The sequence below is a fragment of the Petromyzon marinus genome, chromosome 25 (genome assembly GCF_048934315.1).
Source record: "Petromyzon marinus isolate PM22_M1 ecotype Great Lakes invasive population chromosome 25, UKy_Petmar_22M1.pri1.0, whole genome shotgun sequence".
Taxonomy (NCBI): Eukaryota; Metazoa; Chordata; class Hyperoartia; order Petromyzontiformes; family Petromyzontidae; genus Petromyzon; species Petromyzon marinus.
The window spans coordinates 7,782,089-7,796,027 of record NC_133691.1 but is presented as its reverse complement, the minus strand read 5'-3'; the positions used below and the strand labels follow the sequence as shown (position 1 = coordinate 7,796,027).

At 50.3% G+C, this 13,939-nt stretch overlaps 1 protein-coding gene across 1 annotated transcript in view; it reads left to right on the top strand.

The window, feature by feature from the left end:
- Nucleotides 1-13,624, top strand: part of LOC116945801 (uncharacterized) — a 42,511-nt gene extending 28,887 nt beyond the window's left edge. Inside the window, exons 5-6 of the mRNA XM_032960335.2 lie at nucleotides 5,276-5,336; nucleotides 10,936-13,624. Of these exons, the coding sequence (XP_032816226.2) occupies nucleotides 5,276-5,310 (35 nt within the window). The 3' untranslated portion in view covers nucleotides 5,311-5,336; nucleotides 10,936-13,624. The remainder of the gene's footprint in view (nucleotides 1-5,275; nucleotides 5,337-10,935) is intronic.
- The last annotated feature ends 315 nt before the right edge of the window (nucleotides 13,625-13,939 follow it).

The window sequence follows — 13,939 nt, the reverse complement described above, 5'->3', positions numbered from 1 at the left end:
CACGTTAACAACCATTATAACATGATATAATACACGCTTTAAAATAATTGCACTAATAACTGTGCATTTGTTTGTTTTTTTCGCTTTTTAATATGTAATATTGTATTGACACAATAGGGATGCATTCCTGTTAGAGTGTACAAGTTCAAATCCTGGTCTGGATTCGACTCATCCCATGATCTCGACAGGGTCGAGTAGTACCACTGTACGCGAATCAACCAGTGGTAGTTCTTTCGAGACACATCCCGCCACAGGAATATGGAATGTCCACAGCTGACTTTGAGAAGTAAATAGATAAACAGCCATTACTTGTATGAACATATTGGCAATAACCACGCAAATGTTAGTGTTATTCCCGTTTTCTCTAATGAAAAGGTGTCTTGTGCATGCTTGTGTGTGTTAGAGGCTATATGCATTCTATATTTCACTGTGTGTGTGAGTGTGTGTTGGGGGTGCGGTCGCGTAATGGTTAGCACACTTCGCAACGAACCTGGCCTCCCGAGTTCAATTCCCGCTCGTGACTAACAAGAGTGGCGAATATTATAACCGGTCCTGTATTTATGTATGTATGTATGTTGAACTTTATTTGTACGTAGCCAACCATGCTCATCAGAGGTCCTGGGCCTCCCCTAGGTCGACCCCGCCTCAAATGAGTTCCTGGTGCGGTGTGTAAACAAAGACACTAAGGGAGACAAAGGTGGTCGGGCAAGGTGCTGGGCACTTACCCCCTCGTGTGCCGTGCCGGCCTTAATAGGTGCTTGCTAACAGCCCTTGCCCCAACAACCTTTTAAGGCTATGATATGGGGGATCTTCGATCTTTGTTTATTAGCGTTGTAAATGTTACGGGGAGCGATAGCGTGTTGGTTAGTGCACTTTACTACAAACCCAGTGACAAGAGTTCAATTCCCTACCACGACTGAGCCACACTGAATGTCGACTCACCCATTAAGTGAGCGCCTAATGCGTCGTGTGGGTATAATTCAGCACCGGGGAGACAAAGGCGGCCGGGCGAGATTTTGGCCACGCCACACCTATAAACATCACGTTGGCTTTTATAAGTGCTCGCTAAAAGCACTTGCCCCTATTTGTTCTGCAAGGCACAACGGGGATCCTTGTCCTAGTTTTGACTTGTGACCCCACACGCATATGCAGGCTCACGTGCGTGGCTGTATTCATCATAACATATGTTAAATGTGCATACTGTACACAGATATATACGGGTTCGGACATTGTTTTGCCGATGTCCGATTGTTTTTGCTGCGGTGTGCTGTATTGTGGGGAGCGGCGCTGGACATCAACAGATTTCATCGTTCCATCTCCGTTGCGGCTCCGCGCACCTCGAGTCAGCTTCTCTCCTTCGGCTGCCATTCCGTCACCAGTCTCGTGAATCTGCCATCACGCCCGTTCGCTAAGTGTCCTGCCCCAGCCCAGTTACTGGGGTCATCGCCGTGGCGAGATGTTAACTACCTCGCCCGGTATACAGGAGGTCGTGGGCTCGATCTCGACCCTGCAGAGATGTTAACTACCTCGCCTGGTATACAGGAGGCCGTGGGTTTGATCCAGACCCTGCAGAGATGTTAACTACCTCGCCTGGTATACAGGAGGCCGTTGGTTTGATCCAGACCCTGCAGAGATGTTAACTACCTCGCCTAGTATACAGGAGGCCGTGGATTTGATCCCGACCCTGATGCCTGCTGTATATTTGGAGTTTGCGTCTCTCTCTCTCCCCGTGGTCATGTGGATTTTTCTCCGGATCCTCCGTGGTTTTTTTTTGCTCTGTATTTAGAATCGACGTGCATTCACAGAGTTTGGCTGCCGCTATAAATTTCCACGGGATAAGCCACTTCCTTGAGCTATCATTTGTGGCCAGGTCGCCACTGAAAAAGAGCCACGTAGCTCAATGGGCCTTACCCGGTAGAAAAAACAAACAAACAAACGTTTTGTTGTTGTATAATATAGTTTTTTTTAGTTTAGTTCAGTTCAGTTTTAGTTTCGTTTTTAAATAGTCACTCCGTGTTCCCTCAAGCCACGTGCTCCCCTCTCTGCCTCTCGGTAAAATTCTAAGCGTGCGCGGCTCCGAGACTTCCTATCTTCGCCTCGTTCGCTGTCCCCGTCGTGATTCTTCGCTTAGGCGAGACGCGCCGATTGCAAACTTTATTGCTCGGTGTGTGCGCTGATTTTCGCGAGTAAGTCCGGCTCGCCAACGTCACTCCCATCCTCCTGCGCTCGCTCATCCCCGTTACGTCGTCTATTATTCACCTCATCCCATTCCGATTTCGGCAACCGTCACACAACTGCACCGCGTGTGCGTCTCTTCGTGTGTGCGTGCAAACGCCGCTAAGTCACAATGCAGCATTAGTACTATATGTGTTGGATGCGCGTAGTCTGTGTGTTGGATGCGTGTAGTCTGTGTGTTGGATGCGCGCAGTCTGTGTGTTGGATGCGTGCAGTCTGTGTGTTGGATGCGTGCAGTCTGTGTGTTGGATGCGTGCAGTCTGTGTGTTGGATGCGTGTAGTCTGTGTGTTGGATGCGTGCAGTCTGTGTGTTGGATGCGTGCAGTCTGTGTGTTGGATGCGTGCAGTCTGTGTGTTGGATGCGCGTAGTCTGTGTGTTGGATGCGTGCAGTCTGTGTGTTGGATGCGTGTAGTCTGTGTGTTGGATGCGCGTAGTCTGTGTGTTGGATGCGTGCAGTGTGTGCGCGCGCGTGTGTGCGATGGTTAGCGAGCTGCGTCTCGAGCCCGGCGACCTGAGTTCGATTCCCCCGCTCATGGACCGGAATCGGTGACGATTATCTGAACCGGTCCTGGGCTGCCCCCCACCCCCCACCCCCCCCCCCCCCATAGGTCGACTCAGCCGTAAAATGGTGCGATGCGTAAACATCACCACTGGGGGAGACAAAGGCGGCCAGGCGTGGTGCTGGCCACGCGACCCCTTGGCCTTCATAGGTGCTCGCTAACAGCACTTGCACCCTACAGTCTGTCAAAGGCTATAGGGGGGACTTTTGTCTTTTGTCTCTGTATATACACTCACACGTGGGAAGCGGTGGCGCAGTGGCGAACCCACTCGCGGCACCTGGGTTCGATTCCCGGTGACGAACAGCTTCAGCACACGTGGCTGGTGGTATCTGCCACGTGTGCTGTGCCTCAAGTCGGTCGACTCAACCTTGAATGGGTGGCCCCGCCGCGCAGTGTTACCATCAGCAACGGGGCACGCAGGGGCAGTTGGGCATGGCGATGGCATCATTCCGGAATTACTCGGAGTTCACCAACAGCACTCGCCTCATTGTGCCTTGTATGGTTACACGTGTTTAAGTTATTTTCCACCGTGTATGACTGTGGAGCTCTACAGCGTACGTTAGAGCGTGCCATTGTTTACGACCGCCTTTGCGTATCCACTAGCTGGATGAAAGCCTTGCCACGCCGAAACGAAGGTTTGTTTTAACCTTCGCTCGCCACCACTGTGTGGGTTGATGAAGGCGGAGGGATGCATGCCCAGGTCCTATTCAGATATCACTCGCCACTGGGTTAAAAGCACGGAGGCATCGCGTCGTGCGTGTTCTCTCCTGCGCACCTACAATGGCGTATTTGTGTCTCCTACATTAACTGCCGGAGTAATCCATTAATTTAGAATAAAATGGAGGCGCAAACATTTTTGTTAAAGGTATTCCTGGAGGCCAAGTACAAGTTAATGCATAATTTACCCGTCCAGGGTGGCGTGATAAATATTTCAAAACGCAGGTTTACCCAAGCGAAGAGTAAGTCACTTTGCCAAGAGCTGCGTGCGTGCGTGCGTCTGTCTGCGTGTACCCTCTGCGTTGATGGGGAGCGGTGGGACGGCGGTTAGCGCAACGCTGCGGCCGAACAACGCGACACCCCCCCCCCCCCCCCCCCCCCGAGATGGAATCTCGCTCGACGATTGTCTTGGGCCGACGCTGAGTCGACTCATGAGTACCCGGTTGGCCGCCTTTTGTCTCGGGGAGACAAAGGCGGCCGCGCGTGCTGCTGGCCATGCCTGCGTGCTCCCTCGCGTGTTCTGACGGCCTCAGTAAGGTGCTCGCTTCAAGCGCATGCCCCATAAGCCTGAAAAGCTTTTACGGGGAATCTTTTATCTCCGTGATTTTGTATGCGTCCACGTGTGCATTTGCAAATAGCAATTCATGGGTATGATGCAGTGTGTGTCAAGTATATGAAACCACATGTACCCATGCTCGCGAGCAGCACTTGTCCCGAACATCCTGAAATGTCTATACGGGGGGATCTTTGTCTTTGTTATGTTTACGTGTCTGTTAGCCCATACACATGGCACTACATTACAACTCCATGTTATCAGCACCCACCCTGACTTACATTAAGAAACCCTCCCTCTTCCCTTCCCCCGGTCCACTCATTCATGAAAGCAATCAATTACTGGTGAAACGCCATCATTAAATAATGCGAAGCAAACGTGAAAATATAACGTCAGTTTTCGTAGGGTGCTGTACAAAGCAGAATAAATCATCAAATGTTCCAACAGCACCCATTAATAACAACAAACCGTGTGCTGTATATATATGTACGCTCGATTATAGACGATGTTATTGCACGAGGGTGGGTGGTGGTGTTGTAGCGCAGCGCTGAGCGTGCCGCGCTACGAACCCGACGGGCCGAGTTCGATTCCCGCTCGTGGCCAACGCAAGTGACGGGCGGTCGTTGGGCTGTCCCCTCTTCGCTAATCCGTGCTGACCAGGGTGGAGAAGTATGGTCACTCCCCCACGACCGATGAACAGTCACCCCTGAGGCTGCCTTCATCCAGCAGTGCATTGACTTCCTGGTCAGCTTGCGTTAGCAGACGTGCGTCTGAGGCGGTGCAAAGTGTCATCGTGAACGCCCTGGATGGCTTTGTCTCCCTAGTGCTGATATCGACCACACCTTTACACTGGGTGCCTTGCTACATTGAAGTTGAGTCCACCAAGGTGGAGTCCAATTGCGGGTTTAGATAATCCCTTGGTCAGGAACTGACCCCGGTAGCGTGAAGCAAATAAACCACTACACCACCGCTACACACGGACACGTACAAAGTGTACAACGTTGCATGCTCACGAATGTACACGTACTGGCACATTATACGTGTGTTCAGCAAAGCCTTGAATTAGATTTGCGAGGGGATTCAAGCAAGTAGGATGCAGTGGTCGGCCTACGTACAATGACCCCGACATGATGATGTGGAATGTCCGCTGCTGGGTGAGAGCACTTAATTGCATGCCGTACTCACACAAATGGAACGTTCTCTTTTCAGCCTTCGACGATGACGACGATGCATGCAGTGTATGAAGCCCACGCCTGGGTCAAGTCAGCAGGTGGGCACTGCACTGCACTGTCACACCGTTTTTATATCATGTGTGTGCAGTATTATATATCATGTGTGTGCGGTATTATATATCACCGTGTGTGCCATGACCAGGAATCGAACCTGGGCTGTCGGTGAGCTAACCGTTGCACCAGCTCGCGTCCTTAATATTCCTTCGTAAGGTTGCGTATTTGTAGAGCGGCACTAGGCACACGTATATTCTCACTCGTAGGGTGTAGGGTGCAAGCACCGTTGGGGAACAACTATTAAGGCTGGGGATGTTGTGGCGTTATTCCGCACCACATACGCGCACCCACCCACCTTCGAAAGGTGTTAATTTCAGGCCGAGATGACCTAGAGTTGTCACTGGAGAAATTCGAATACCGGTCGCCGCGCTTTCGGTGCCCGTGCGTCCATGACCAGGAATTAAACGAATGATCATTTAGTGGCAAACAGCGGAACATTCCATATTCCTGTGGCCGCAGCCGTTTGACCTCCGTGCAACGGTGGTGTCTTTTGACCGCGCACAAAGTGCCGCGTGCTTTTATCAACCCCCGAGGGATGATGCCGAACCGAGCGGCATTTTGAACTCGCGATGGCTTCACCTGTGAGTACGGCGCTTTACCCTCGACGACACTCGGCCCCCGCGGTAACGCCTTACAAATGACACCACGGCGTTCCCCGGGCGTTCGAACTCAACGCAAGTTTTGATTGCGCTCGCGTGCACCGTAATCGAGTTGGGCGTCGTGTTGAGCGAATCAGCGCCGCGCGCGTCCATTCGTAGCGCCCACCGGCTCGCCGTTCATGATGTGCACGGTCGAATCGCTGCAACGACCGCGGCTCAGACTCGTCTCGTCAAATGAACGCCTCCTGGTGCCTCGTGCAGTCGGGGTATGTACGATGCCGTTGACGTGTGTCGTGTTATGTCTACACCGTCTGGGTGAGTTTTAATGCACGGCTCACGCAAATTAATAGATGATAATTGTCCGAAAATGTATTTGCAAGCCGATGTTGGAAAAGGTTTTTTTTTTTTCTAAATCGAAAGATAACAGTTACATTTTTTCTCTACAATGCGGATGTAGTGTACGCGTATGTTAAAGTACATTCTCATTGCATGTCCATATGTACTCAATGTATGTATGTGCGCATATACGTATATGTGGAGAGCGGTGGCACAGTGGTTAGCGCACTGCGCTACGAACCCGGCCGCCCGAGTTCGATTCTCGCTCACGGCTGAAATTAGTGACGATATATGCACCTGGGTGTTTAGACATCGTCACCGGGGGAGACGAAGTCGACCGGGCGGGGTGTTCGCCACCCGCCCCCTTCGTGTGACGTGCCGAGCTTCATAGGTGCTCGCTAACAGCACTTGCCCCAAAAAGCCCGTTAAGGCTACACGGGGCATATTTGTATAATTCCCTACGTGTGGAACGGCGGCACGGTGGTTAGCGAGCTGCGCTATGAACCCTGCGACTCAGGTCGCAGAGTTGTTCTCTGTTAATTGTTCTTGTAATTCCATGACAGTGGCATCTCCCTTGTCATGTGTACATGGAACAATGCGTTTGAGTGTGTGTGTAATGTGTGTGTGTGTGTTTGTAATGTGCACGTGCTGTGCTTGTGTCCAGTTAATGCTTGGCTCTGTGTCCACTTTAATAGGTGATTGGTTTATCCTGTGACGGTGAACCTGGTTACTTTGTAACTGGGGGGCCAATGCTTTGGGGTCTGCTTCTCAGTGGGCAAACGGGACGGGTCACTGTTCGTGTTTAATGCGCAGAATGCATCAAATCTCGGACTCCTTTACTAGAAAAGTTAAAGGGGTGCCCCCCCCCCCCCTGCTCACACGACCATTGGGCGTGGTGGTACCGAGCGAGTGGTGGAAATCTCCAAGTTGCATTGGTCTCCTTCTCCCTTCGTGTGGCTGATGTTGATGTAGAGGAACACGTTGTATCGTCATTATTATGACATTATGTATTTGTCCGGCGCAGATTGAGTCTCAGAATTATTAGCCACGAGAGCGCTGCATTTGGAGATTTGGCAAAACTCGTTTTTTGAGTAGTTGGGCCGGCAGGAGTACTAAATGCATCACAATCAGGGGGGATGCAACTCTTTGTGTACCGTTCATGCCCATTGCCTACACTGAAGCAATGGGGGAGACATTGCACGTTCTCGTAACCAAAGGTAATCTCTCCAAAGGATAATGTTACTTTTCATGCTTTTTTTTAATAGTTGCTGATCACAGGGCCAAAAGCACAAAACGTCATCTGGCAAGCAACGCACTGCCCGAGCAAAGTTGTCATAGATAATGCGTTTTCTTGAATTGAGCAACGTTTGACTCCAGAGTTTTGGACAAGAAACAATGGCAAGGAATACAAACGAGAGCAGTGGCGGGGAATGAGCAGAAGGAGAAATGTGATGCGTGAGTGAGTGGTCTAGTGAGTGAGTGAGCTGGTGTTTGGGTGAGTGAGTGGATGTGCGCTGTTGTGATCTCTAGTGTGGTGAGTGAGTGAGTGAATGGACTAGTGAGTGAGTGAGTTGGTGTGTGGGGGAGTAGTTAGGTGAGTGGGTGTGTGTTGTTGTGACCTGTCGTGTGGTGAGTGCGTGAGTGAGTGCGTGAGTGAGTGGACTCGTGAATTAGTGAGTTGGTGTGTGTGTGTGAGTGATTGGGTGGGTGGGTCTTGTCACCTGCAGTGTGGCGAGTTAGTGAGTGAAATGGTGTATGGGTGAGTGGTTGGGTGAGTGGATGTGCGTTATTGTGACCTGCAGTGTCGTGAGTGAGTGAGTGGGCTAGTGAGTGAGTGAGTGAGCTGGTGTGTGGATGAGTGGGTGAGCGTTGTTGTGACCTCCAGTGTTTTGGCTAAATACAGTGTGGTGTGCGAGACGAAAGAGTCAGTGTCTGGTGGAGCGAGTCTCAACACGGGTAGAGAAATCAACGGGGGAAATTCAGAAGAACAGTAACCGCGGTAGTGGTGATAGAAAAATAGTTACTTGCGTTGAATGGTTTTGTTGCTGCTTTCGTCTGTAAATTATTTAAGGAAAAAACAAAACATTGAGTTGATGGGATTTAGGAGTCAAAGAAACCACCCCATAACGTGTTGATTTTTTTCCCCTATAAAATTTCACAGCGGCCATATAACTCACAGCGGTCCTATAACTCACAGCGGTCCACCAAAGGGGGCACGCGTAGTGCTTGGTGGTCGTGCGGAGTAATCGGTGGCCGGGTCGCGGGCCTGGTGTGATCAGCAGCCCGCCGCGTAACCCACACGCAGACAATCAAGAACTAACTCCGAGCGTCTTTTACAGAGAGATCTGTAAATCAGTGGCAGATTCCAGGAAGGGGCTGGGGGGGGGCTGGTTAATGCTCATCTCCTGAGCCAGTAGTGGAAATTCCACATTCATATGGAAGGCGTTTAGGAAGAAAGAAAAAACAGATAGTGATTCAAGATTTTTTAAACTTTGGTGGTAAGAGTGCCCGACTTACAATTGGAATGTTGCGAGTTCAAATCCCAGTAGGGGAACATCATCTCTTAGGGATCGGTAAAATTAGTACCACTTTGTGGGGAGTCAAGAGTGGTTCTCCTGTGGATAGGCTCGCTCCTGCCATAGCAACGTGGTATTTCCACCACTGGCACAGCGCTGTAAACAGGAGATGAGCACCACCTTGATGCGTAAACAAAGACTTGGTATTCTTTGGGGGATTCAGTTCAGCCCATCATCTCTTTGTGGTAGGTACCGCATTGTAAATCGGGTACCGCGTTGTGAAAATTCAACAGAATGTATGCCTTGGGGAGACTATCCCCAGTCATGGGAACGTGGAATATCCAATAGTTATTTTCAGTGCTTGGCATGGAGTTAAACGTTGTGCCGTTGCTTGATAGATGAGGGAGGGGGGAGACCCAGTTCTTAATGTGGGCTTTCTAATAGCAGCAACAACAGGCTGGTGATAAATTATGTTAATGCCGCTTCAGCCAGTGGTTATAAACCGAATGTAAGATACGGTCTCAGAACACTTGCAGCACACGGGCAAGAGCGCGCGGTCACATGGAATGGATGAAGTCAATAAAAACATGAAACACTAAATATTGTGTAAAAAAAAAAATGAAGCCAAGTTGAGATCACAACATACCACCACCACCAAAAAAATCACCACCACCACCATCGCCAGCACCGCACAAAGCACACGTGCGATGTAAATTATCCACGTACAATTTGAAGCCGGTCGTATAGCACTTCATACCGACGCTCCTTAAGCTGGGATTTAAGCTCTTTGAAGGGCCATCGATCACGCGGAGAGAGGTCTGCTGCGTAACACGTTCCACATTTGTTTGGGGCGGGGCCCTCGGACGCAACGGCGTGGCCGCCGGCCGGAGACGCCGCGTTTGTGTGGCGTGACGACGGGCCCCCCTTCGTAGCGCTCTGATCATACAACAACCTCCGTTTGCTACTAAGCGGCGGTGACCTCACCACGGCGTTTGTGCCAGGCTATGTGCATGTTAAGGCCACGTGAAGTGTCGAACGCCTGCTGGCAGGAGGTCACAGGACAGACCCACGTGCCACGGGTCGACTGACTTGAGATGACTGGCCGATGCACCACCTGTGCCCCCTACTGTGCCAACTTGCTGTGTTTTAGCCACCCGGCGCTCCGCTCGTTGTTGTGAGCGTAGCTCCTCTGCCTCTGCCCTCCATTGTTGCTGGAGGGCGACTGCCTCCAACTGCCCAGTAGCAGCAGCGTCCTTCACGCTCACATACACATACACACGCACACACTCATTCGTGGAGTCGGTCAAAGCTTCCCAATGTAGGGCTGCAGAGCTTGAGTGATTGTTGGCGCCGGTTTCTGGCTGCCTCACCTGCTCGCCTGTCACTTGCTGACCCCACCCATACTTGGTCATCTGTGAAAAAGAGCTTCATAGCTCATCGGATTCCTCATGTCTAAATAACGATTCTGATTATGTGGTTTCCCACGCCTCTGAATCATTCTCTCTCTCTCTCTCTCGAGTGAATGGAATCTATGCGAGTTACAAATTATTCATTATTTATACCATGTAGCTGCTTCATTGCAAACCATATGATGTTAATATAGTAAGAGTGGCAATGTTTACACACCGCACCAGGTACTCATTTGAGGCTGAGTCGACCTTGGGGAGGCCCAGGACCAGTTCAGATAATCGTCACCGATGTTGGCCGTGAGCGGGAATTGAACTCGGGTCTCCGGGTTCGTAGCACAGTGTGCCAACTGCTGCACCATAAGCCACCGGTACAATTACATCTAGTTGATAGGACCTGAAACCGGTATGACACAACGGGGAGTAGTATAGCCAGCATCACACACGGCCGCCTTTGTCTCCCCAGTGCAGATGTTCTCGCGCTCAGTTTTTTTTTTCAGGCGGAGTCGATCTTGTGGAAGCGCGTGGTGGCGTCAAACGTGAATTACAACCTCTGTCGTGGCGTGCCGTGGGTGGGGACGTAACCCAGCTCGCCGGCTTCCTTTGCGCAGCGTTCCGCGAACCTTCTTCCCACACACGGCACGTTTTGTTTTAATTGTGAACGTACGCACAAGAGTGGTGCGCTGTGATCTAAATGAAATATCTGTTCTTTTTGGTCTCTCGCAGCTGGGTGTCTCACACGCTCTCAAGATGGCTTTGGACGTCGTCGGGCGGAGGATGGCGGAAGATGAGTAGATCGCGAGACTCCGCAACGTGTGTGAATATAAAACTCCCAGCCAGTGCAAGGCGGGGGGGGGCGGGGGGGGGGCGGGGGGGCTCGCATTCCCTCCCTCCCTTTCCTGTCCTCCCCCCCCCCCGTCTCCCATCGTCAATACACTCCGACCGCTTCGCGACAGCTTCATTCTCGACGACGACAGCAGCAGCAGTCCACGAGCCGCTTCTTGACGTCAGCCACCGCCCAGTCTCTGAAACCGCCGTCCACCTTCTCCGCTCGCTGCCCGGTGGCACGGTGCACGACGGAGAACGCGCACGAGGCACGCGCCCCTGCTTCACATCGGTCATTCTCAAGGTGCCGGCCGCGAAAAACTCCGTGAGCCACTCCGGCATTGAGCTTCCTTAAAGGGTGATGACGATATCGAAAATGAACATGAAGAGGCAGGCATGCCCCCTTCCCTCCCTCCCCACCCCCACCCACCCCCATTGCACACATGCCTCACCACATTTTAATACGATTATCATTCATTACAGCAGTCAATCCTCTTCTGCATATGCGCATCCGGCATTTCGCTTTTCGCGACATATTTAACGAAGGCAACTTAAAGTTCTATTTAATTCGGCAGAGCAGCCGCGGGCGACCCGGGCGAGGTGAGCGCCGCCAGCCCGTCGCGGGACTCTGGAGACGTCGCGAGAGCGGCAGGCACGGGGTTTTTGGCGTCGCGGAGAGAGCCTCGCCGCTCGCACAACGGCTCCTTCGGGCACGCGTGCCAGAAGGAGCCGTTGGGTGAGCGGCGTGCCCGACGCGACGACGGTGCCGATGCCGATGGCGCCGGTGCCGGCGACGATGGCGGTGGCGACTTCGATGTCAGAGGCGTTTGAGCGCGTTTGAGCGCGCGCGGAGTTTCGCAGGAGCTCCTTCGCTCGACTTAACGCAAACATGTTTACCCTGTTACTTTATACATATATATGAATATATAAATGTATATACAGTAATCGTTTTCGACGATTTTCTTGCAACTGCACGAGTCATTTTGTTTTTCCCTTCACGGCGTTTGCTATTAAAGGCCCCCCCCGTTTTTCAAGTTGTGTTTGGTGTGCGTTAGATGCTGCGGGAAGTATAGCACTTTAATGACTTAGTGTGGACCGGGTGGCGCTGCGGTGAAGAGCACTTTGCTTGGCTCGCAATGGGGAGGCCGCAAGTTCGGTTCCCAGTTGCGTGCCGGCTCGGCCCATCATCCCTCCGCGGTAGATTAAAGCTGGTATCAATTTGTGGGGAGTCAACAGCGGTCATCCGTAATGGGTGTGAGACTGGCCCCTAGCCATGGAAATGTAGGATTTCCACCACTGGCTTGGGGCTACCAATGGAAGGTATCCACCGTCTAATCGCTTACACGAACAGGGGGACTGACTTTGACTTTGGAAGAAGTGTTTGCCTGTTTTTCACGCTGCAGATTGTGTGTTGACTAACGGATAGAGTGGATGAATGGTGAACGCAGAGGGAAACGCATCGTGTGAAATACAGTCAGTCAGAAGTTTCTCATATCGGTGTTTGTTTTGAGGCCGATGGCCACAGTTCAGCTCTGAAGGTGAGAACTTGCGGGCAAGAGGTAGTGGTGGAAAACACAACGACAAGTCCAGCTGTAGTGCAGTTTATTTCCTCGTTATCAAAACTAATAATGCCTCCCTCCAGCATTTATTTATTTACGTCTTATCATTACCAGACGAAGTCGCGTTTTCTACAAATGCAACCCTGAAATATAAAAAAACGACAAAAAATACTGAACGCTTATATTTTCTCAGAACCTGTGCGAATATGAAAATGCATGCAATGACGTGGGATTGTCTCGAGTCAATTGTAAATACACAGTATGTGTGTGTGTGTGTGTTTTTTTGTTTGTGCGCTTTGAACATATATGCCGACTTGTTGATTTTGACATTTTGCTTTTGATGCAAAGTGGGAACCCCCTTTTGCAAATTGTATATTTCTGCCGACGTGTACATACATACGTGATAAATAAAAAAAACACACTTATCAAACCTCAGGTTCAGCGCTATGTATTTCGGATTAAGAATGTGTTTAAATGCTTGCAAACGTGACGGCAGATCGACTGCATACACTATATCTCCGTACAGCTGCAGCAACAAAAACGTGGAAACACACGCGAGTGAGGAAACGGTACATGTACTACACAACAAAGTTAACTGAAATCTGTTTTCTTTTTCATTCGTGGGAAAAGTATTTTAGAATTTAAACGCGCGTCTGTTGGACTTTGTGAAAAGGCGTGGACAACATAAAGCTTGATGCTGATTTGCAGAATTTCCAAATATCTCAAGCGAATGTACATAATTGTAACATATTTGGAATACAGAGTTTTAGCTCCGAACTACTGTCATGTGTATAAACGTGTGCTGAAGAAAACAATTGTAAAGTTTCAATAAGATTGTGTGCGTGTGTGTTCTATTCACTAAAAGTCGTTTGCTGTGTAAATATAATTATATAAGCATTGGTAAACTTAAGATTTTAAACTCCTAAGCGCATTGTTTAACTCTTTGTATGACACGTTGTATCGAGGTTTTTGTAACGGCATGAACATTATTACTCTTGACAAATATATGATGCTTTTTTTTTAAACAAAAATGCTCTTTTTCAAATACACATATATTACGATTAAATACATTCGGTAGTTGACACGGACATGCCTCTTCATGACTTTCCAGAGCTAGGCTTAAGAAAGGACACTGACTTAACTGAGCTGTATAGCAGCAAACACACGTGACTAAGCAGGCAAGGTTTTTTTTCTTGTTTAACTGTCGAACTAATGCAACATCCACCGGCCCATCGCACCCGATGAGGCTCATAAAACGAGTGCCCCTTTCGTGCGACGTCAACGATTGTTCGCCTTGCGGAGAGATTGCCTCCCGTTGACTGACGAAGATCCGACGGTGAATAAGA